Below are 26,935 nucleotides of genomic sequence, written 5' to 3' on the forward strand. Positions count from 1 at the left end.
TGAGGATGTTTTCTGTACTATTTTATTTTTTTAAAAGTTTTTATTTAAATTCCAGTTAGTTAACATACAGTGTTGTATTAGTTTCAGGTGTACAATGTAGTGACTCAACACTTCCATACAACACCGAGTGCTCATTACAAGTGCACTCCTTAATCCCCATCCATGATTTAACCCATCCCCCGACCTACTTCCCCTTTGGTAACCACATTTGTTCTCTATCATTAGGAGTCTGTTTCTTGGTTTCTCTCTCTCTCTTTCTCTCTTTTCTTTTTCCCTTTACTTATTTGTTTTGTTTCTTAAATTCAACCCATGAGTGAAATCATATGGTATTTGTCTCTGACTGACTTATTTCACTTAGTATAATAATCTCTAGCTTATCCAATTAAATAATTGGCAGAAGATATGAAGAGACATTTTCCAAAGAAAACATACAGATGGCTAACAGACACGTAAAAAGATGCTAAACATCACTGATTATCAGGGAAATGCAAATCAAAGCTACAATGAGATTATCACCTCATATCTTTTAGAATGGCTCAAATCAACAACACAAGAAATAACAGGTGTTGATGAGGATGTGAAGAAAGAGGAATCCTCTTGCACTGTTGGTGGGAATGCAAACTGGTGCAGCCATTCTGGAAAAGAGTATGGAGGTTCCTCAGAAAGTTAAAAATAGAACTACCCTATGATCCAGCACTATTATGTATTCACCCAAAGAATACAAAAATACTAATTCAAAAGGATACATGCACCCTGATGTTTGTAGCAGCATTATCTACAATAGCCAAATTATGGAAACAGCCCAAGTGTGCATCAGCTGATGAATGGATAAAGAAGAAGCGGTGTATACACACACACACACACACACACACACACACACACACACAGAGTGGAATATTACTCAGCCATAAAAAAGAATGAAATATATTATTTTCTTTATTAAATTTGTGTTTTTAATTGATTTTAAAACATACTAGTTTTGAAAAAAATATCAAGGAAGTGATGTGAATATGTGTATATAAATGTATATATATATGTGTGTGTGTGTATACACACACAGATATTCATATGTTAAATATTAATATTACATTAGTCAGATCCTATACATATATATTCTTAATTTACTTGATCTAATAGAGTCTCCAGAATCAAGTCCCGTTACTATTTTGTTTCTTTGATATTCCTTACTTCTATGTAGTTTATATGTTTAAATACTTTGACAATCAATCTTATCATTCTATATCTAACAGACATTCTGAAATGGGATATGTCTGGATATTAAAATTTAATTCTCCAATATTTCCAGATATGCTTCTATTTTTGCATATGCGCAATGAACACACACACGCAGACACACACAGTGAGGTGTCTAGTTGTTGCAATTTGTAAAACTGCACAGCACATGGCACAGATGCACCAAAATAGACAAAATGAAATCACATAATATTTCTGTCAACAATCAGATTTTTTAAGAGTCTCATGCTCTACCGACTGAGCTAGCCGGGCATCCCCAACAATCAGATTTTTTTAATTATGCAAAATTAATATGCTGTATGTTAATATTGTATCTTTAATCTGTACGTTTACTTTTGCTCAATTTATATTATTTCCCTCAAGAACACTTGATGTATCAAAAGGATGTTTATTGATCTAGAGAAAGTCATGAATTAGATTTTATTCACAAGCTCAAATGTTGAATGCTTTGCTATTCTTTGCTAATTATTCTGACCATAGTACAGCACTTGAATTAGGAGCAAAACTTGTTTGAAAGTAGGTGGGTAAGCTGAGGCACAGTAAAGTAATTCAGGGATGATTTATTTTTAATAGCTATATATTTTCATGTTTGTTGAGTCCCTATCTTGATTATCATGAGATTTTCACTTGGACTTTGTAACACTGGACAAGTATTTAGGTCCAGGTTTAAAAGAACATTGTAATTTTCTTTGGAAGTGCAAAAATAATTTATACACATGAATAACAGTCATTTTTAATTGAAGTAATAGTATATTCTTTTGACACTAAAACAATTTTGATTCTTTTAAAAGTGGTGAAATGTGGGTGCCTGGGTAGTTCAGTGGGTTAAGCATCTGCCTTTGGCTCAGGTCATGATCCCAGGGTCCTAGGATTGAGCCCCGTGTCAGGCTCCCTGCTCAGCGGGAAGCCTGCTTCTCCCTCTCCCACTCCCCCTGCTTGTCTTCCCTCTCTCGCTGTCTCTCTCTCTGTTGAAAAATAAAAAAAAAATCTTAAAAAAAAAAAAAAGTGGTGAAATGTGTATTTGCAGACAGTCTTTAAAACATTTATCAAGTACTAAAACAGAATATGTTTGGTAGTTTAGTATGTTCTTTCTCAAGTTCAGCCAAATTATACTACCTACAAAATTTAATCATGTATCTAAACACGAATCTCCAAACTTTGAGAATTTTATCACTACTAAACTCTAGTATAAAAGAACAATTAAAACTTTTCTAATTCACCAAGTGTACCTGTAAATCACTGTAAAATAGCTGTGGTGTACTCATTAAATACCACAGAGACAGGTACATTTTGCTGAAAAATTACTGAAAAGCAAAATGCTTTTCTAGTTACTAATAGGACTAGATAATTTATTAAATGCAAACAAACAGACAAACAAAAATATGCTCAGATGGTCTGGTTAAGACTTAGTCTTCTGGGAAGATGGGAAAAATTACCATGTCTTAAGACTGCAAACAAGAACTTCTATAGCATGACTTTCAGAATACATTTCTGTGTGTGAAATTTTCCAGGAGAGGTAAATGATATTAGAGGGTTTTTGGAAAGAAAGTGAATATGGGCTTTTGATAAGGTGCTGCTTTTGTTCTTTTTCCATTCATACAGGAACACATAAATGGTAGATATATGAACAAGTGACATTAGAAGTAGCCCTGATGGCTTTTTAAGGTTGTAACTTTGGGTTGTCCATTTTCATCTTGTATTTCCATGATAGCAGTATTCTTAAAATTTTTCTCACCTTAAAATTTACATAATATGATAAATGTCAGATATGATCAAACATATTGTTTCATCCTGTAACATCTTCACTAGTGAATGTAAAATCCAGTCAAATTAACTTATTTCTCAAAAGAAAACCCTGTGAAGAATTTTTGAGTGGGTGTCTGAAAGGTGATAAGTCTAAATTGTATTTTTTAAAAAGTATTTCAACTTTACGTAGATATAATTAAACAGAAGGTTGTTGGTTTGCCACACATGATGACACTTCTCTGGGAATGTATTCCATTGCCCAATATTTTCACTTAATTTGTCTTATATCTAAATTCTTATTATCTGACCCAAATTTGTTTCTCCTTCATGGTTTTCCTATGTCTATCAATGATGTCTTATATGAGACTGCTCATGTTTGTCTCTTTTTATTATGTCTCATATTTATTCAGTTGCATTTCATGTCTGGTTCCTTAATATGCCCTGTTTCATAATATATGCTTTTGATTTAATTGTCTTGTATTAAGACCTTTTCTCATTCCAACGCCCTGCCTCACTATTGCTTCACTTTTGTCCCTGCTTATAACAAATCTACTATTTGATGTTAGAGTTTTTGTGTTTGTTTGTTTTTGTTTTTGTGCAGTTACCTCATAATTTCATCCTGGTGTTTCTTTTCTTCTTCTCTCTCTTTTTTTTTTTTAAGATTTTATTTAAGACACAGAGAGAGAAAGAGTACAAGTGGGGGGAGGCAGAGGAAAGGGCAGAGGGAGAGAGAGAAGCAGAATCCCTGCTGAATATGGAGCCCTAGGCAGAGCTTGATCCCAGGACCCTGATATCATGACCTGAGCCAATCAGACCCTTACCAACTGAGCCACCCAGGTGCCCCATCCTGGTTTTTCTAAACTTTCAGTTTTTGCACATACCCACATTATTGATGAGATCATTATTTGCAATACAATTTATAGTTTATATAAAAAGACAAACAAAATGCCTTTCCTTGATTGATCTCACTTTACTTGTCCTCTACCCTGTCAGATCAACTTTCAAAATAATGCAGAACACCAGACTATGTTGGAAGCACTGGGAGGAAAGACAAAACAAAACATCAGTATGCACATTAAAACATTGACTGGACTCTCAAGGGTTAAAATTTAAGAGGTTTATTCTCCTTTTATCAAGCAGTGTCTACAGACAGAGCATCCACATGGTGTAAGCTACCAAAGAAGGATGTATGAGACGGACTTACATTAAATCATTAGACATTTTATATGGTTCATGTTCACAAGGGAGAAAATTGCTAAAAAGGAAAGCAGGTAAGTAGAAACAGAAGCTGATTTTTGTTGTTTATTAAATCTACCTCCCATAATGTTTCCTTAAGCTAAGAAGAAATCTACTGTATCACACGGCTCAGGATGCTATATATACATAAGATATTACACACTATAAAATTTCAGGTTTCTAAGCGGTTTTATACAATTTAAACTTGAGTAAAATTTATATTTAAAAAAGACCTTATTGGATCACCTTCAGTAAACGGAGGTCATTTCAACAGCCCATTAGCATTTTTAGCAACAATTAAAAAAAATAAGTAAAAAGATTCTCCAAACATGTAAGCTATTAGTTTAAGCTTAGATAATTATCTGCTTATTTCAATAAACCAACTCTCTGGTTTTAATCCAATTCTACTAGCCTTTTATTTGCCCTTTAAAAAAAAAGCAGCAGTAATTTTTACTTCTATACAGTGTCTCAAATAAGAGAATTAGTTAGGTTTCAAACCACAGCACAGTTAATGAGAGGGTCATTTAAAGATTATGCAGGAGTTAAGCAGAAGTCATTTAGGAAAGTTCTTAAGAAATGAAGTTCTTTGATGTGTTATATTTAAATTGCCACGGCAAGAATAAAGTATGTCTTTACTCACCACTGTGGAGTTATCCCTTATTCCCAGTTTCTGCTACTAATTCTCCTAAACCACTAATACTCATCAGTTCTCTAGCCAGTATTTTCTCTCTGGTGTCAATTTCCCTATATGCAGTTTACACTAAGTAGACACAAATGATATTTCTTTTTTAAAACTGAAAGTTCCTGCTGATTCAACACTGGACTACATGAAAAGAAAGAAATCCGTTCTGCTAGTAAACATTTGTAAGCAGTTGACATCCGAGACAAACTTGCATTAAAAATACAATGCACTCCAAAGACTAAAAGCAAAATGAGTAGAAAATACATTGCAAACATTTTTCCATAATTATTTTCCTCCCTTCCTCCCCATTTTCCATAGCATGCTGCAGACCATACAGTTAAGTATCAAATAGAGTTTGTCACCTGTATACAACCTAAGGCCAACTTATGCCTTCAAATGACATTTCGTTGAGGTTTAAACCAATGCTAAAGACAGGATTTGGTGCAAGACATGTTAAACTTTTCTAATGACAAAAGATTTAGAGTTATGAGGGTGCTCAATATGCAGCGTTTAGCATACCTTTTCCTCTTGTGACATTCCCTTCAAGGCACAAAAGATTATAAACAGTGGATGGGACAGAATATTTTGAAGTAAGAATTTTAAAGTTCCACCATACTTTTTTATTTCTAGTTTAAGCATACCAAAAGACAGAGGAAAATATAAGAGATAAGCCAACCCCAAAATGAAATGGTGCTTAAAGTCATCTGAAATTCCCTGCAGTTATTTTTTCTGTATTTAAATTTCTATTTTATTGGCTTAAAATGTAATTATAGATTAGATTCCTGTGATTGATGTAGTTTCTTAATTAATGTTGTGTTAAATATTTCTAATCAACCAATATTACTAATTGTGTACATCTTTGCAAAAAAAAAAAAATCTATTTTATTTGGGCCAACCAAATAACTTACGCTTGACTAGGGTATAATCTTGAAAAGTTAAGCTGTAAATTTAAACAATGGATTAAGTGCAATGTACTGGAAAACTCTTCATTCAATAATTATCTAATAGGGCTCCTAGGCGTCCCCAACCCAAATGACTGTATTTCCTTTCTCAACTTCAGTGATCTCACAGTTTAACTTATTAAGTCGTCCATCTAGTATAAAGAGAGAATCCTTGGAAGGTGTCATCAGGTATTGACCAAACAAGCCACTGTCCTGGATTTGCCTGTTCTTCTGGTTCCAAGGCCATTCTTCTGCCTTGAGTGGTTCCTTAAGACTCTTTATCATCTTAACCTTCCCAGAGGAGAGCTCCACAAAGAGCACATCAGTCTGTGTGCTTGAGCTACCATAGATGTTGTATTGGTGGGCTTCAGTAAAGGATGGCTGAAATGCCAGATCAGATATGTGCAGATTTGTGTGAATATCAAAAGCCTCCTGGATTTCTCCTCGGATGGTAATGTACTGGACCCTTACTAGGCCTTTCACATCATTAATGCTGACAAGATAGTGCCCATCTGGAGAGACATATGGAGTGCCTGTCACATCACTATTGAATCCAATGACCGAGTCGGTTACACCATCCACCATGAGCTGTGGTGGAATTGCCCCAGTGCCATCAGGTTTGCAGCCAATAAAGTAGTATCCTCCCAAGTGTGTATATGCCAATGACTGAGGAATGCACTTATAGTCCATCAAGTTAATCGTCTTGATGTATGACATGGTTTCAAGATCAATTTTTTGTAGCGCAGCTTCATCTTTATGAAGAATAAATCCAAACCTGAAAAGATGAAAACCAAAGTTAGACAGGAAACTACAGAGTGGTTCCCATACGAAAATGTATTGTGGGCAGGTGGGAAGGGCCGTCACTGATCTAGGCCCTAATTGTCAGGCTATGCTGTGATTTGTGTCACCATCATTTTGGATTAAACTTTAAATTGTGCTCCTCTCTCCTCCTTTCTCCTCCTTTCTCTAGGTCATTCTTACATTACAGCCAAACAATTGTAACTCATGGTATAGAAAACAAAATAATTAAAAGCAATACATCTAGTTAATTGGAACAACAGATTTTACTTTTACCATACATAAAAATGTAAACATTATTTTGTGTGTCTCGAATCCTTCTGATATTGAATAAGCTTGGTTTACTGCTCCTAAGGTCAACAACAACAACAAAAAAAGACTTGAAATATATATCTATTTTACTTGCTTCATTTACTTCTTATTTTGTCTTATGACCATCAGAAAAGTCTGACACTCATTGCTACTTAGACAATTAACCACATCTTTCTCATTTTGATCTGCCTTATAGGACTACCTTAATAAATGCAGTTGTTTCTTTCTTTTTGTTTGTTTGTTTGTTTTGGGTTTTTTTGGTATGGACTATTAAACTTCTATTTATTAGATTTTACGATTACCTTGATTAACTACTTTGTGACTTTAACACTTATTTTATTACAAGTTTGAAATACAGGTTACATTTTTCAACCTTGCTATGCTTATATCATCATTTTTAGTGCATTATATTGGTTATCTTCTATTGAACAATGATGAACCTTAAAGATTTATGATTTTTTCTGTTAAAGTTATTTTAAAAGTAAATATTTCTTATTTGTTTTGGTCGTCTCTTTAATTACTTCTGTGCTTTTCAAAGCATTTGTCCTGAATACTAGCTGCAAATTATTGTTAAGTCCCTGTGACAAGTATAAATATATTTAGAAACTATGACTTATAACACCAGTGGGCTCTTAGCAAATACAAGTAAGTTAGATAAGATAAAATGAAATGGAAACTAGTATACAAAATTATATCCAAAATGGATACTGGCCAATAAAATTTTGAAGGACTCTTACTTTTGTTTTTGTTAATAATATCGATTAAAACACATCCTAGTGTTTTCAAAGGCTCCATAAATATATATTAAAAAAACAGGGGTCTATTGTTATATTGAATGTGCTCATAAATGAAAAAAATAAAAATAAGATGACTTGTGGCACAGTAAAACAAACAAAAACTCTAAAGATAGCCAATTATGTTATTGTCACATTCACTTTCAATGTTAATTCTTACACAAAATTTTATTTATGTAAAAAATGACCATTTCCACACATAATATATAAATATAGTGCATTCAGGGTAACAGCTCCTTAAAAATAATATATGCTATAAGCATATAGGAAGCCCAAAAAATAAACTCATCTTTAATATTATAGAAAAGATAAGATGAATGTTCTCAAAAAATCAGCCTTTGTGTTGTAATTGTGGAAGGCAGCAGGTGCATCAGTACAAATATTTTACTGAAATAGATGTAAAGTTGTAACTTCTTCTGTGTTATTACATTACATATAGTTGGGAAACCGTGTTATAATTTTAGCTATCTTTGAACATTTGTGAAGAGACTATTTGTTGTATTTAGAGAGATTACATCTATACAAAAGAAAAACTACAATGTATACCTACTCTTTTTTTTTTTTTTTAAGATTTTATTTATTTATTCATGAGAGACAGAGAGAGAGAGAGAGGCAGAGGGAGAAGCAGGCTCCCAAGGAGCAGGGAGCCCGATGTGGGACTCGATCCCAGGACCCTGGGATCATGACCTGAGCCGAAGGCAGACGCTTAACCATCTGAGCCACCCAGGCGCCCTGTACACCTACTCTTTTAAAAAAAATTAAATATTGGGCACCTGGGTGGCTCAGTTGGTTAAGCGACTGCCTTCGGCTCAGGTCATGATCCTGGAGTCCCAGGATCGAGTCCCGCATCGGGCTTCCTGCTCGGCAGGGAGTCTGCTTCTCCCTCTGACCCTCCCCCTCCCATGCTCTCTCTCTCTCTCTCTCTCTCAAATAAATAAATAACATCTTTAAAAAATAAATAAATAAATAAATAAAATAAATAAATAAATTAAATATTTATTGAATAACTAATGAATACGAGGCACTGGGAATATATTGTAGATCAACATAACTCTCCCTACTTTCAATGAGTCTAGGCATTTTAGTAATAAAAATGGAAAACTTAGTGATTAATGCTTAATTATAGCATCCTGTTATACTATTACTTAATTTAGTAATTGTTGCTTTTTCTATTTACATGAGATGGAATAAAGTAATCATTTTGAAAATAATATTTCTGGTGTATTTCAGAATGACATTCTCCATTTCTGGCTTATTTCCTTGTTTTTTCTCTTTTCCTGGGTCCTTAATACCTGTGTTTGTGTCATTTCAGTAAACACAGCCCCCATCATACCTATTTAGGATAAAATTTTCATTTTGATTATAATAGTATGAAGAAGCATTCATACTATTACAAATCACTTCTAAGTGTTTCTATTAAAATATTAATGCCTAGCATAGGTTGTAAATACTATCTGAATATTAAATAATACAAAAAAAAAAAGCCCTCAAACCAAAAACTGAGTCCCATTATTTTTTGTCAACTTCAAAAATATCGTAAAATCCTACATATCACACTCCACTCTCATACTTGTCTTAATAAATAATTAACTCTAATTACTATAAAGGATATTTTTCCATTAATGGACAATCATTAAAGATATGTAAGTGTGTGTATGATTGTATCTGGTATTATTTATGAAATTTTGAATAATGATGGAAGATACTCTCTTTTTTATGTTATGCATTGTACATGTTCCCAGAGACAAAAGCAGAAATATGCACATTTAATAAAAGCAATAAGCCAATCAAGTTTTGGCATTTTGGCTCCTCTCTTAACCTTGAGTCTTCCAGTCCCTTTGGGCAATGTTTTTTGAATGCTAATGAAGAAGAATGTGACAAGCTCTAAATACTCATGAACTATTTTAACTCTAATATTAAAGAATGCACTCAAGTTTTCTGTGATACAATCCAGCCTCTTTTGAAGGTAATTAAAATTTTAAGAAAGGGTCTGGTTAAAAATGCAAAAGCTCCATGTGGGGTGATAAAATCACATCTATTTTGGCATCCATGCTACGTGCTTCTTTAGGACTAGAGATCTAGCTACATAAGCAGATGCACGAGAATGCCTTCAATATTTCACTACTGATTTATTGGGTAGGAAGTAGTGTCTCTAATTCAAAATTTCCCCCAGTACAGATTGATATTCAAAAATCTCCCACTGTTCATTAGTCTATGATTAAGATTTACGAGGCTCTCAACTTTCATGCCTGCTTAGTATAATAAAATCCTGCCCTGGACTAGGCCTAACATAGTTTGTCTAATATTTGTCAGAATATGTATAGGAAGTTGCAGACTATAAGAGATGAGAGTTAAAACTTACTCTTGGAATCACTTCTTTTACTAGGAAATTAATAAGCTAGGAAAGTGTGACCTCTCTGTATGGTATTGTGTGGATTTGTTGTTGGATTTGGTGAGGAGAATCAGAGCAATGTTTTTCATTCACAAATTATTTTATTTTTCTGAAGTGTAATCGATCTAGTTCATTATGGAAGTTTTTAAGACGTTCAACTTTAATTACTGCTTTTGTACTTTAAGCAGTACAAAATCAGGTCCTGAAGTGATTCACACAAGAGAACTTGTTTATGAAGTAAAGGTTTTCAACCCAGGCTGATTTAGTTTCAAGATCCCGTTTTTCGATATAATAGGTGACCTTATGCAAAGTCCTTGACTTCCATGAGTTTCAATTCCTTTGTTAGAAGGAAGAGGACAAAAGTACTACCTTGCTTGGAGGATAGAAGTTAAATGTGTGTTTGTTACCAGACAAACAGTAAATTCTCAATAAACAAAACTTGCTTATGCTTTATACCTGAAGGAACATCATTTTCCCATTATGAATCCAATATGATATTTCCTACGGGACAGCAGATTATTACAATTCGTAAATGGGAAGAACAAAAACAAATTATCAATTTTTCTGTGTAGCCACTATTCCCAGTTTTTTAAATAAGCACATCATGTTACTCAAATGTGGCAGGACTTTTCTCCTTGTGAATGCAGCAGATATCACACTTGTAATAGAAATTCACATTTTTATTTTGCTTTCACTTTTGCCATCGGGATCTATGGGGGGTACACCCCTTACCCAATCACCAAATCTCTCACATTGTTAGGAATGAAGGCAGTCTAGCTCACTCCATCTTCTTTAGAGGTGCTGCTTCAGTTCTCACTGAGGGCATGGGGCAGTGAGCCATGGTGTGCTGGGTGATTTGGACCTCTGCACAGATGATGGGATTTGAAATAGATACCTGTCTTACTCAAGAATTTTCACTAAAAGTAACAGAAAAATTTGAGGCAGACTTTAGGACATGGATATCTAAAGACATGGAGAATTGCAGTCAGAGTTATATCATGATGATTCAAGAGACTTGCAAAGGAAGTTATTTGGCAGAGAGGGGGAAAGAACAGGTATTTAGAGAGAAACGTGGTTGAAATACCATGAAGTCTAAAAAAGAGCTGTGCAAAGACCTCCATAACCCACAAGACAAGGCTACATTTCTTGCATCTGACTAATGATTGATTTCCCCATATCTCTTGCTCAGTTCCCAAATAGGTCTGGTCACAGAGATTCTTACAGAGCAATTCCCCAGTTATTTTCACCCCATAGCATCTGCCATGCTATTCCACCCAGATTCTGCTTTCTGAGATGCTACTGAAGGATTCCATAATGGCAATTAATAACCTGTATTAATTTGCCATGGTCAGTGCCAAGAGTGTTAATACTCCAAAGCTGGGAATGAAAGAACCTCATAACATTTGCAGAATAACAATTATTTTATTTCCTGAGTCTTAATATAGTACCACCCTTCCCCAGAGTCCTCATAGATTCTCACCTGAACAGCTCTCTTTACTGATGACTTTCAGTATTTAACCACTGAGATCAACCCCCAAACTACCAGCTGGGAAGTGTCCCTGATGCTCCTTCTCCATCCCTACATGATCTCTTTGCTCATACCCTATCTTCTACACCTCCCCAAATTTTAAAACAGGCATTTCGTGCATATCAGTGGATGCAAGTGGGAAGTAGTAAGTGCAGACTGGGTGTATTTGCCATCAGATGCTCTACCACTGAGCTACTCGCCCGCAGATTGGGTGTGTTTGAACATGGGATTAGTCAGACACTCTATCCTGTAATAAACACAACATTGCTGCAATTGGAGGGGGAGACGAACCATGAGAGACTATGGACTCTGAGAAACAAACTGAGTTCTAGAGGGGAGGGGGTGGGGGGATAGGTTAGCCTGGTGATGGGTATTAAGGAGGGCATGTACTGAATGGAGCACTGGGTGTTATGCGCAAACAATGAATCATGGAACACTACATCAAAAACTAATGATGTAATGTATGGTGATTAACATAACATAATAATAAATAAATAAATAAATAAATAAATAAATAAATAAATAAATGAATAAATAAAACGAAAGCATTTTCCAAAACTTTCGTGATGTCTCAATAATAGAAACTATATTTTTTGAAATAAAATTCCAGAACAGAATAACTTCAACAGCCCTAGGGATTAGTTGTATTGGGATTTTACTTGTGAATATCAACATCCAAAACTTATGATCAAGTACTTTGTGCTTCATAATAATAGTGGGCAAGATTATTAAGACCTTGTTTTTCTAACTGGATTATAAGTATTTTGTTTTTCCAATTGGAAGGTAAGAGATGCCTAACAGAAAAGAAACTTAAATTATAACCTCCTCGCCATATAATTAATATATAAACTCACACATAGAATGTGCTGTTGAAATGACATCTTGCATTGTGTTACGGCTGACAGAGGGTTTTCATGGACGCAAAGCATAAATCTGACACAAGCCATCATTTATTAGTTTATGAATTCCTTTATAGTTAGTTGTTCTCTATTATCCCAGACTGACCCTTGTAATAAAAGATTGAATGCTGTTCCTACACAAGTATCAGAGGATTTAGTTTTTATCTGAACTTCACATAAATAGCTCAGTAAAACATACCTGTTCATAAACAGTGGTCACATTCATATTCGGGGGATGGGAGGCACAGAGAAATAAAATTGACACATTTAGTAAAGATTTACAACCAGAGCAAGGACAGTTTCTGAATAGACCTAATGCTTAGATGTGTTTGAGAGATGATACTACTTTGAAGTTTTCTGTTTTCAAAACGTAGGTTGGAAAAGCTAAAATGAGCCACAGGATGCCTCCTACCTGTCTTTTATAAATATATTACAGAAATTCTATATTAAAGATTTTAACATTACTTCCCCTACTTTCAGTTTTAGAAATTTTTTCTTTAAAAGGTAGAATGTGTTTCTGAATACTAAATTTTCTGTTTTCCTCCTTCTCTGGTATCCTATTGTTCGGATCTGTAGGCTGTTTGATTCTTCTAGGCGAAATTGAAACATAAATGCATAATTTCATTATAGGATATTCGAGATATCTAATTGCTTGACAGAATTAATACAGTATTAAAGGTATACCACTTCTAGTGGCCAGGACATACAGAAAAAAAAAGTATTTATTAAGAATTCTGTGCACACCATATATACTGCAGACCATATTTCAAAAACCAAAGTCCTCCACCTCTTTTTGAAGAGCTTAAGAGCTTAGGAGAAAAAAACAAAAACAAAAACAAAAACCTGACAACTATGCTTTCAGATGGCATTTTAAAAGATTGGTTGCTCTTCTTAACTTGGTTTTGGAAAAACACATGAAAATCTGAAAATAGGGACCTCTTATATCTTACCCATTTTTTCTGATTTGGTTGTGTTTTATGCAGGAGTTGACAATGGAGCAGGGATGACATCGTGGAAATGGAGATAGTAATTAGAAGAATGGGAAATAATTTGTGAGCGCAGAGGTACAAAAGGAAGGTAAAACAAGGCAAGAACAAAATCTGTGAATCAAAAAATACACTACCAAAATGTCCATCGCATACCTGCAAGACAGAAATGATGGGTGAAAAAAAAAAAAAAATTCAATAAGGAACTAGGTCTGTCATGAGTTGGGTTCTAGACACCATGTGACCAGATTCAGTATTATTCACAAGCTGCTATGTTCAGTACACTTTGTACAACCTTATGAAGGAAATAGAGAGGAAATGCATGGCTCCTATCCTTAATGTAATTATAGTCAAGCAGTGGGGCGCTTATAATTGGATACCCTGACTTTCAAAAAGTGTTTAGGGAGCCTCCTCAAAGATGAGAGAGGGATGGGTGTAGCTAAGTCCCTGTTTCAGCTACTAATTTACATTTCAGTTATGCTAGGCTTTCATGTGAAGAGAGAGTTTATATTAGTCTGGATCCCAGAAGGAAAGGAATAAATTCCAATTAGAGTAAGTCAAGGAGGGTGCAATAAAGACTGTTTACAGTGAAACAGAAACTGGTCACAAGAGATAGTGCAGTAATATGGGGAGAGTATCAACAAGGCTGTTGTCACTGCTCTATCTGGGTAGGAGGGATTTATGTGGAGGGTGTGTCTTGTGATGTTCTGTCACCTATGATCTAAAGAAACATCTGGTCACCTACAAAACAGCAGACATAGGGGAGAGGGGGGAATTGAGGGTGGGAAGGTGGGGGGGATTATACACTCTGGTCTCATGCTCCTTCTTTGTGCAATCTCCCGTCAGGCTTTTCACCGGCCTAACCAACCAGAAGCCATATTAGCCAGCCTTCTGGGATAGAAAGCAGGGAGAGAAGGGTGGAGTGTATACCTGGGGCTAGAAATGCCAGACAGCATCCACAGATTTCCTTGGCCAAAGAGTCCTGAAAAACTGAATTCTAGTGAATATACAGAGCTACATGGAGTGAGGGTTGTGACATTTTTGTTAGTTCCTAATTGGGATCATTTGACAATTGATAAAGAAAAATTGTGTAACTTTCCAAGCTGGGAGAAGGCATTCTTGATTTTTTTCCCCCTGAAATAAATGCCTCTTTTGATAGCATTTTCTTACTTCTGGTAAAGTTTTAGAAACTGTCTCTTACCTTTACTTACTGATAAAATATTTTTAATAATTGCTATGTACTAAATGTTTGTACCCCCCCCCCCCACCAAATTCATGTGTTGAAGTTCTAATCCCCATTATGATGGTGTTTGGAGGTGGGGCCTTTGGGAAGAAATTAGGTTATGAAGGCGAGCCTTCATGGATTAGATTAGTGCCCTTAAAAGAAGAGACATAAGAGATATGATCTCTCTCTCTCTCTCTCTCTCTCTCTGCCATGTGAGGACAGAGCAAGATGATGTTAGTCGGCAAAATAGAAAGAGGGCTCTCTCTAGAACCTAAACATGTTGACCTCCTGATCTCTGACTTCCTAGCTTCCAGAAGTATAATAAATACATTTCTGTTGTTTAAGCCATCCTGTCTGTGATATTTTGTTAAAGCACCCCGAACTGACTAAAACATCATTGGTACTAGAGGTGAGGTGCTGCTACAACAAATTTCTAAAAGTGTGGATGAGGCTTTGGAACTGGGTAAGGCACAGAGGCTTGAGGCGTTTTGAGGTGCATGCTAGAAAAACCCATTATTGCTGGGTTAGGACCAATAAAGGCCATCCTGGTGAGAGCTCAGAAATGAAAGAGGAGAGCTGGAGAGGAAGCCTTTCTCTTCTTAGAGAATACATAAATAATCATGAACAGAATGTAGAAATATGGCTGGTAAAGGCCATTCTGATGAGGTCTCAGATAGCAATGGGGGATGTATTATTAGAAACTGGAGGAAAGTCATTTCCTTACTATAAAGCAACAGAGAATTTAGTTAAACTGTGTTAGTGTTCTAGTGTTTTGTGGAAAGTAGAACTTGAGAATGATGAAATTGGATATTCAGCTGAGAAGATTTATAAGGAAAGTGTTAAAGAAATGATTTGGTTCTTCCTGATCATTTATGGTAAAATGGAAGCAGAAAGAAATAGATTGAAGGAGGAATTGTTAAACAAAAGGACCCAGAACATAAAGATTTGGAAAAATCTTGGCCTGTCTATAATACAAAAGGAAAAAAAAAAAAAATGGGAACGCATGTTCAGAAAAGAGCATTAACGGTGTGGAAGACCAGCCGTGTGATAAGGATATTAGCATGTTGTGAACCACAGAACTAATCAGCTACCCAGGAGGGAGATTGCCAGTTTGAACTGAAGGAGATGGAGACAGGCTGAAATGAAGGAAGGTTGTTGGACTTCTTGAATTTTATAGGATAAGACTACCCAGCTCTTTATCTGTGAACGGCATTATTCTTCAAGATAAAGGAAAAATGACTCCAAAGGTGATTCAGGATCATTAGGGTGACTGTCTCAGTTTGAAAAGGGCTGGGACATCACCCAGAACCTTGGAAATGAAACCCTCACTGTGCACCACTTCAGTGGGGCCAGAAGTCAGAACTCTAAGTCAATGAGGATTATTCTCAAGCCTTAACGTCTCATGGAGTTTGCTTTGCTAGATCTTAGACTTGTTTGGGACTCATCACCACTTCCTCCTCTCTTATTTCTCCCTTTTGAAATAGAATGTGTATCCTCTGCCTGACCCACCATTTTATTTTGGAAGCACATAACATATTTGATTTCATAAGTTCACAGCTAGAGAGGAATTTTGCCTCAGTGTGAATCAAACCTGAGTCTTTCCCATATCTAATTTAGATGACATTTAGGTAAGACTTTGGACTTTAAACTTTAGAATTGATGCTGGAACAAGTTAAGACCTTTGGGACTACTGGGATAAAATGAATGCTTTTTTCATGTAAGAAAGATATGAATTTTGAGGGACCAGTGGTGGAATCCTATGACTGAATTGTGTCTCCCCCACACCTCAAATTCTTATGTTGAAGGCCTAATTCCCAATGTGATGTTATTTGGAGGTGGAAATTTGGGAAGGAAATTAGGTCATGAGGGTAGAGCCCTTCTGAATGGGAATGGTGCCCTTGAAAGAAGAGATGCGAAGATACGAACTCTCTCTCTCTTTCTCTCTCTCTCTGCCATGGGAGGACACAGCTTAAGGCAGCTATCAGGCGTAAACCAGGAAAAGGGCTCTCACCAGAACCCAAACATGTTGGTACCCTGTTCTCTGACTTCTCAACCTCTAGAATTGTGAGAAACCTCTGTTGTTTAAACCACCCAGTCCATGGTCTTTTGTTAATAAGACTGTTGAATCACAGACCTGTACCTCTGAAACAAATAATACATTATATGTTAAAAAAAAAGAAGAAGAAGAAGAAGAAGAAGAAGAAGAAGACAGTAGGAAGAGAGAAATGAAGGGGGGGAAATCAGAGGGGGAGACCAACCATGAGAGACTATGTACTCTGAGAAACAAACTGAGGGTTCTAGAGGGCAGGGGGGTAGGGGGATGGGTTAGCCTGGTGATGGGTATTAAAGAGGGCACGTACTGAATGGAGCACTGGGTGTTACACGCAAACAATGAATCATGAAACACTACATCAAAAACTAATGATGTAATGTATGGTGATTAACATAACATAATAAAAAAATTAGCAAAACTAAGTTAGAAATCATGTGGTAAAAGTTATGCACATGATTAATACCAGTGGTTATTTTATTATTTCCCCATTACTTTTACATTTTCTTCAGGTAAGAGCAAAGCTGCGTAATTGTTACTTAACAGACTAGGGGTTTGCAATATACCTTTAGAAATTTATCTGGATTTGGTAATTTTCTTTTACTTTTATTAATCTGTGTGTGTTCTCAGGTATGCAAGAGTAAGGGAAAGGGAAGGATTTTATTTTGTTTGCATTTTTCACTCATACAAATGACAATATGGTATATATCTCATATTGTGTCTTTTTTTCTTTCAACACTACATTTTAAAGATATTATTCATGTTGCTCTGTGCATATTTACTATACTGCTTTATAGCCATTCATTGGAAATCTATAGTATGATCTGCCATATTTTACTTAATCACCTCCTTAATATGTGTACTCATGTGGCTTCATTAAGCTGGTGGGTTTGCTGGTGGCTGAGTTCAGCAAGGAAGCCTGGGATGGGTGAGCCTTTCTCTCTCCATGTGGTTTTCTCTCCTCAAGGACGCTCACAAGACTTCCTTCAAAGGTGACTTCAATGTTCTAATAGGGAATGCTCTTGTCAAGTCTCTGCTTGACTCATGTTTGCTTATGTTCCATGGACATAAAGAAATCACATGCCTTTTACATCAAAACATTCAAAACTTCATAAACAATTAGGTGAATTAAGTTAAAACCAAAAAGAACATGATATCTGTTTTTACCACTCTCTTGGTAACAACAATAAAGTGTGTTTAAATCCAACACTGGTAAAGATGTGATCAAATTTGTTCTCTCACATACTATTGGTGGAAGCATAGTTATTTTAGGCTTTTTGGAGAGTAATTTGATATTACCTCTTAAAATATGACTCTACTTTAATAAAGCAATGACACCTCTCAGCATCTCCTCTTAATAAATGCTCATAAATGACCACAAAGTAGCATGCTCAAGGATATTCACTGCAGCACTAGTTGCAATAAGGAAATTCAGAAATAATTTAAATGTCAAACAGTAGAGGAATGCTTAAATACACTATGAAGTATCCACCAAATGAAATCTCATACTGCAGCTATAAAAATGATAGGTTATTAGTAATGACATAGTGGTATCTCCAAAACAGTTAATTTTTAAAGAAGTACATACCAGATTTAAAAGAATACTATATATTTTAATGCATTTATATGCAATTGCTAGAAGAAATGGACTGGAAGGTTATTCAACAATATGTCTAGTCTTCTAAAAAGAAAAGTGCTGGGTGCTTATAAAAGGAGACTTGTACTTACTACTATATTAAATTTCTTTATGGTTTCAATACAGCATATATGCATCAAAATATATACAGAAAACATGCAGCCCCATTATTTTTCAACTAAATAAAATTAGAGCAGTGAGACATCATGTTCATTTCACAAATTAGGAATATATAATGTTAAAGTGTTCAATGAAATTGCCACTAATATTGTTATTAACAGTGTAACTTGCATGTAGAAAATAATTAATAATTAGAATCAAGGATCTTTCACATATTTTTACAATTTTTAGCAATAATTCACTTTCCAATTGACTATCCTGAGAGAACAATAATAATGAATATATCTTTATGTATAAATATATTCACAATGTTATTATGCATAATAGGAAAGATATGTAAACAACCCAAAAGCCCGTACATAAGTGAATATGTAAATGGTGATGCAGACACTTAATGAAATAGAATACACATGTTCAAGATATAAAACACTAATTTAGGATTAATATCTATTCAGTAAAAGTTATATGAAAAGAGCACAATATTATATGAATGCTACTATTAAACCACTAAAATAAAATAAACAAAGCCCATGAATGCACTGACGATAACATGCCCAAGTTTAGAAACTGAATTAAACTCATTTTTTTTAAGTTTGCAATCTTTGTTCAATGAGCATAGTCTATTTTTGTAATAAGAAATATATTATATATTTCTATATATATATATTTTTTTTAAGATTTTATTTATTTATTTGAGAGAGAGAATGAGATAGAAAGAGAGAGCATGAGAGGGGGAAGATCAGAGAGAGAAACAGACTCCCTGCCGAGCAGGGAGCCCGATGTGGGACTCGATCCCGGGACTCCAGAATCATGACCTGAGCCGAAGGCAGTCGCTTAACCAACTGAGTCACCCATGCGCCCTATATTGCTATATATTAATAGAAATAAAACAATATGTATGAAGTCTGGATAAAAAGCTCAGGTAGTCCTCATGATAATTCTCATTATTTCATTCTTAAATATGCATTTACTAAGTTTCTAAACAAAGTACAGACCACAAACTCACCATTATATATAGTTAATTAATCCTCAACAAAAGAGGCAAGAATATCCAATGGGAAAAAGAGAGTTTCTTCAACAAATGGTGTTGGGAAGACTGGACAGCTACATGCAAAAGAATGAAACGGACCACTTTCTTACACCATACACAGAAATAAACACAAAATGCACTAAGGACCTAAATGTGAGCCCTGAAACTATAGAAATCCTAGAAGAGAGCACAGGCAGTAATTTCTCTGACATAGGCCATAGCAATATCTTTCTAGATATGTCTCTTGAGGCAAGAGAAACAAAAGCAAAAATAAACTTTTGTGACTGCATCAAATAGAAAGCTTCTGTACAGGAAAAGCAACAACCAACAAAACTAAAAGACAACCTACTGAATGGGACAAGATGTTTGCAAATGACATATCTGGTAAAAGATTAGTATCCAAAACATATAAAGAACTTATACAACTCAAGAGCAAAAAACCAAATAATCCAATTAAAAATGGGCAGAAGACATGAACAGACATCTCTCCAAAGAAGACATCCAGATAGCCAACAGACACATGAAAAGATGCTCAACATCACTTGTCATCATCAAGGAAATGCAAATCAAAACTACAATGAGATATCAACTCACACCTGTCAGAATGGCTAAAATCTCAAGAAACAACAAGTGTTGGTGAGGATATGGAGAAAAAGGAACCCTCTTACACTGTTGATAGGAATGCAAACTGGGGCAGTCACTGTGGAAGATAGTATGGAGGTTCCACACAAAGTTAAAAATAGAACTACACTACAGTTCAGTAATTGCCCTACCAGGAATTTACCCAAAGAATACATAAAACATGAATTTGAAGGGGATATATGCACTCCTGTGTTTATTGAAGTATTATGTACAATAACCAAACTATGGAAGCAACAAAAGTGTCCATCAATAGATGAGTGGATAAAGAAGATGTGGTATATATACAATGGAATATGATTCAGACATAAAAAAGAATGAAATCTTGCCATTTGCAACAACATGAATAGATCTAGAGAGTATAAGGCTATACAAAGTCAGTCAGAGAAAGACAAATACAGTTTCACTTATATGTGGAATTTAAGAAACAAAACAAATGAACAAAGAAAAAAAAGAGAGAGACAAACCAAAAAATGGACTCTTAACTACAGAGAACAAACAGATGGTTACCAGAGGGGATGTGGGTGGGGGATGGGTGAAATAGGTGATGAGGATTAAGAGTACACTAATCTTGGTGAGTGCTGAGTAATACATGGAACTGTTGGATTACTCTATTGTACACTTGAAACTGATATAACACTGTATGTCAACTACACTAGAATTAAAATAATAATAGACTGTGCTTCATGCTTCACTAAAAATTCATCTATGTCAAGACTTATCTGCAAAGAAATACAGACATACTGAAACAAATTCTGAAAATACCAGAGTATGTTTTGATGTTAAATTAAATGAAAAACATGTTCAAATGCAAAGAATACCTGTACTGAATCACACAAGGAGATAATGGAACAATAAATTCATAGTATAAATAATGACATAGTAGCTGAATATCAGAAGATCAATGGGAGATGTTATGATCTATAATAATAACAAAGAATTTGCATGGTAGAATGAAACTAAAAGTTTGTTTGAAGAAAATGCTTGTGGCTGTGATCTTAACAGAAGATAAAGCAGAAAACAACTGAATGGAAAAATTGGAAACAGGAAAGCATTCTTCTCTCAAGACATCATTCCACAATGTTAATCAGGGGTTATTTTTTATATTTCTCTAAACTATTCTGTCTTTGAAAATCTACTTTGAAATTCAACCTGGCATAGCTATATGTTTTTTACAACTTCTATATTCAAAATAGTACCTTTGATAATCATCTTTACTTACATTTCAATAATACCAAAAGGTTTTTCATTTTTAAATCTATTATATGTAATTTGGTGACCGAACATCAGAATTTTAAAACTGAATGTGATTTTATTGCAAATCTCTGAAAAGACATATTTATTTCAGAGATTGAACCAAGCATACATACTAGAGGAGTGAGGACAAACAGGTCTGAAGTAGTTGAATTTGTATAACTCCTTCATCAATTCTGCTTGAAAATTCAATCTTACTAACTTTAGCAGCCTTTCTCTGATGACTTCTTTTAATTGGCACAATGATGCTACAGAGAAACATGTAGTGAAGTTTTATGAGGAAGAAAGTAGAAATAGAAAAACCTCAGTGTGCCTGATACTTATGTTGTAAGTCTGCCCCAAAACTATAATTTTGTTGGTTTTATTTCCATGTGTACAATGGTGATTATGCTAGTTACTTCCCAGAATACTAAAAGAATAAATTAGTTGTAAGAATATCAGTGTTTTAAGTCATGAAATTCCTACGCAGGAGGCAATGTACATATAACTAGAATGTTGCTGCCTTTTAGAAAAATTAACTAATGCCAATTAATTTAGAGTTCAATAATGATGTATATTTTTTCTGATTTTACTACATTGTATTTCAATTTATTATAATTTTGATTTTCTCTTACTTTTCAATCAGTCATAGGATTTTCAAAAGTAACTTTTTCATATCTCTATATAACCATCAGTCAATTAAAAGTAGGTTAAAAGCACAAAGGAGCTATTCCTGAAAGGAGCTGGGTATAGCTAACATTTCTGATGACAGCCTGACAGAAAGGGAAGTGAAACACACACAACACAATATTTCAACAAAAACAAAAAATTTAGGACATTTTGGGCAAAATGATCAATGTATTTTAGAAGCATTTCAAATGAAAATTATTGTTTTAAACAATAGCCTGAATTATCACTAATAATCTGTATTACTGATAATATGATTATTTGGCTCTTAGACTGACTCCTCCCTTGAAGAATCTACATAACTGAGATTTACCTTATAGCACTTAAAATATCAGGAATTGAGCAATACATTTGGAGACAGTGTCACATTGTGTTTATTGTTTTCTGAATGTATTCCTAGTATCTATGGATTATTTAATTTCTTTTGTTTTGAGCGGTAGATTTAGTAAGATTTGTTTCTGTGAAGAAAAGATTGGGAGCTCTGTTTGGCTCTATTCCTATAATCTTTTTCTCCTTGTGTTGGGTTTGTGTATACTGCACACTCCCCCTTTTATGTTAGATTCTTGGACTGAGCCTAATGTGATATTTTCTTCTTAACAGTCAATATCTCCTTTAGAGACTTCTGATGATGTAGAATCAAATCCCCCTTATGCCATCCAATACACCATTTAGGTACAAAATCAAAATCATAATTTGTACTTCCCAGGAGTATTAATAATTAACAAATGTAAATGACAATCAAAATATTGAATCAATGTGACAACAGCTCTAAACGCTTCAACATCATAAAAAGTACTATTGTCAATTCTTTCTTTAGAATTTCCTGGTTTTTGAGCTTGATGAGAAGTAGGTTTTCTTGCTGTTTTCACAAAACTAACACAATTTATTTTTGTATGAAAAACAAGAAGAAATCTTGAGAAGTCAACAAATTTGAGGAAGTTTTTAAAAATTTAAAGACCTACTAATTATTGCAGAATATATGATCTAGTTTACTGACTCTGAAATGTATCAGAAGTGGATTATTTTCTTGCATTTTTTTACAGTATCTTATCTGAAATTTTTTATTTCAAAGAAAAATCTCAAAATGATAACCAAACATTGCACTTTAAGAACTAAAAAAGAAAGAGCAAACTAAATCTAAAACCAACAGAAGGAAATAGTAACAATGAGAGGTGGAGATATAGAGAATATGAAAACAACATTCTATTGTTCAATAAAATAATATTTAACAATAAAAAAGTTGATTCTTTGAAAAGTATAAAAAGTGACAAATATTTTAGTAAACTAACAAAAAGAAAAGAATCAGAATCTAAATCAGTAATGAAAGTGGGATGTTACTACTGACATTACAGGACTAAAAATGATTAAAAGAGAATACTATGAACAATTATAGGTCAACAAATTAGATAACATAGATAAAGTAGATAACATGGATAAATTCCCAAAAAAACACAAGCCTCCAAAACTCACCCGGGTACCCTGGTCAAATATGAAAGGAAGAAAGAGAAAAGAAAAAAGAAAGAAAGAAAGAAAGGAAGAAAGGAAGGAAGGAAGGAAGGAAGGAAGGAAGGAAGGAAGGAAGGAAGGAAGGAAGGGAGGAAGGAAGGAAGGAAGAAGAAAGAAAGGAAGGAAGCAAGGAAGGAAGGAAGGAAGGAAGGAAGGGAGAAAGAAAGAAAGGAAGAAAGAAAGAAAGAGAAAGAAAGGAAGAAAGAAAGAGGGAGGAAGGGAGGAAAGATGGAAGGGAGAAAGGGAAATGGAGGGAGGGAGGGGAGGGAGAAGAAGGGAAGGAGGGAGGGAGGGGAGGAAGAAAATTACAAACCAATATCTCTTTAAGTATAGATGGAAAAATCCTCGATGAAATACTACCACACCAAATCCAGAAGCATAGTAAAAGGACTATACCCCATGAGCAGGTGAGATTAATCTCAAGAATGAAAGTGTAGTTCATTATGAAAAACTCATTCAATATAATTATCTACATTAATGGAATAAAGGAGGTCATGGTCATCAAAATTGATACAGAAAAAAAAATTTCATAAAATCCAACACTCTTTCATGATAAAAACACTTAGAAAATTAGGAAGAGAAAGGAATCTTTTTAATTTGATAAAGGACATTTATGAAAAACCAGCAGCTAACATCATACTCATTGTCAACAAAAACCTTCTCTCTAAGATCAGGGACAAAACAAGGATGCCTACTATTTTTTTTAATTTTTTTTTTTAAGATTTTATTTATTTATTTGACAGAGAGAGACACAGTGAGAGAGGGAACACAAGCAGGGGGAAAGGGAGAGGGAGAAGCAGGCTTCCCACCTAGCAGGGAGCCCGATGTGGAGCTCGATCCCAGGACCCTGGGATCACGACCAGAGCCAAAGGCAGACGCTTAATGACTGAGCCACCCAGGTGCCCCGGATGTCTACTTTTTTTAAGATTTATTTTATTAGAAAGAGAGAGAGGGCTGGGAGGGGTAGAGGGAGAGAATCTTCAAGCAGACTCCCCACTGAACATAGAGCCCAATATGGGGTTCAATCTCACTACCCATGAGATCATGACCTGAGCCAAATCCAAGAGCCAGAGGCTTAACTAAAGAGCCACCCAGGGCCCCAAGGATGCCTACTTTTATCACTTCTATTCAACATTATACAGGAATTTCTAGCCAGAACAATTAGGCATCCTTTAAAAAAAATGAAAGGCATTCAGATTGAAAAAGAAGTAAAACTATCTTAATTCAAAGATGACTTGATATTATACATAAAAAAATCCTAAAGAATACACACATGTACACACACACACTATTAATACTAATAAAAAAAATTCAGCAAAGTTGCAGGATACAAGATCAAAATTCAAACCTCTGTTGTATTCTATATGCTAGCAATAAACAATCTGAAAATGGAATTATTTTTTTCATTTACAATTGTATAAAAATAATAAAATGCCTAAGAATAAGAGTTTCAACATTGAAAGATTTTCACATTGAAAACCACAAAGCATTACTCAAAGATATTAAAGAACGTTAAATAAATGGAAAGTCATTTTTTGTACAGAGCATGAAATACATCATATTGCTAAAATGGCAGTACTCCTCAAAGTGATCCAGAGATTCAATACAATCCCTAGCAAAATCCCAATAGCCTTTTTTTTTTTTTTTTTTTTTTTTTTTGCAGGAATGGAAGAGGCAAACCTAATATTCATGTGAGATTGCAAGGTTTCCAAAATAGGCGATCAACCTTGTAAAAGAACTAGTATGTCAGACTCACATTCCCTGATTTCAAAACTTACTAAAAATCTACTTTATATACTACTATGTGGTTTCATCATAAGGATAAAGTTATAAACCAATAGAAGGGTATTGTGAGTCAAGAACTAAGGCAATACATCTATGGCTAATTTATTTTTGTCAAGGATACTAAGATTATTCAATTGGTAGGATAGTCTCTTCAACAAATGGTGCTGTGACAAATTAATATCCACATGCAAAAGAATGAAGTTGGTTCCCTTTTTCATGTCATATATAAGAGGCAACTAAAAATGGAATAAAGATATAAGTAAGATATATAACCATAAAACTCTTAGAAGGGAACTTAGGTATAAATCTTCATGATCTCAGATTTGGTGATGGATTCTTGGATATGACCCCAAAAGTACAAATAACAAGGGGAAAAAAGATAATTTGGGCTTTATCAATATTAAAAATTTTGTGGGGACACCTGGGTGGCTCAGATGGTTAAGCATCTGCCTTTGGCTCAGGTCATGATCCCAGGGTCCTGGGATCGAGCCCTGCATCGGGCTCCCTGTTCAGCGGGGGGCCTGCTTCTCCCCTTCCCTCTGCTTCTCCCCCTCCTCATATTCTCTCTCTCTCTGTATCTCTGTATCTCGATTAATAAATAACAAAAAAAAACTTAAAAAAATAAAATAAATAAAAATTTTGTGTATCACACACCACCAAGATACCATTAAAAAGTGAAAAGACCTCCCACAGTATGAGAGAAAATTTTTGCAAATCATATATCTGATGTTGTCTAGTATCCAGAATAAATAAAATACTCTGAGAATTTAAGAGCAAGAAAGACAAACAACCCAATTAAAAAATGGACAAAAGATTTAAACAGAAATTTCTCCAACGAAGATATACAAATGACCAACAAGCACTGAAAAGATGTTCAACGCCATTAGTCATTAGGAATTGCAAATCAACCCACAATGAAATACCATTTAATACCCACTAGGATGGCTATCATCAAAGAGATGAATAATAGCAAATGTTAATGAGGATGTGGAAAAATTGGAACTCAGCCATTCCTGGTGGGAATGTAAGATGGTGCAACACTAAAGAAAACAGTTTGGCTGTTTCTCAAAAAGTTAAGCATGGAATTATCATAGGATCCAGGAGTTCTAGTTCTAGATATATATCCCTCCAAAACTGTAGACAGGTATTCCAACAAAAACCTGTACAAAAGTATTCATAGCAGCACAATTCTCAATAACCAAAATGTAGCAATAACTCGTGTCCATGACAAATAAATGGATAAACAAAAGTGGTATATTCATGTAATGGAATATTCAGCCAAAACATGAATGAAGTACTGATACCTGCTACATGTGAATGAACCTAGAAAACATCAAGCTATGCTAAATAAACAAGATACAAAATGTTCCATAGTATATGATATAATCAATATGAAATATATTCCATTTATAGGTAATATAAACAGGTAAATCCATACAAACAGAAAGCATATTAG

General features: G+C 34.6%; 1 protein-coding gene across 3 annotated transcripts in view; it reads right to left on the reverse strand.

Moving 5' to 3' along the window:
* Nucleotides 1-5,785: 5,785 nt before the first annotated feature.
* Nucleotides 5,786-26,935, reverse strand: part of FSTL5 (follistatin like 5) — a 691,608-nt gene continuing 670,458 nt past the window's right edge. For all 3 annotated transcript variants that reach the window (XM_045879364.2, XM_045879363.2, XM_045879362.2), the window contains one exon: nucleotides 5,786-6,634. In XM_045879364.2, coding sequence (XP_045735320.1) covers nucleotides 5,932-6,634 — 703 coding nt within the window. In that variant the 3' untranslated portion in view covers nucleotides 5,786-5,931. The remainder of the gene's footprint in view (nucleotides 6,635-26,935) is intronic.

Source organism: Mirounga angustirostris, unplaced genomic scaffold, assembly GCF_029215605.1.
Source record: "Mirounga angustirostris isolate CCGP_5_RB_7025 unplaced genomic scaffold, mMirAng1.0.hap1 SCAF_2, whole genome shotgun sequence".
Classification (NCBI taxonomy): domain Eukaryota; kingdom Metazoa; phylum Chordata; class Mammalia; order Carnivora; family Phocidae; genus Mirounga; species Mirounga angustirostris.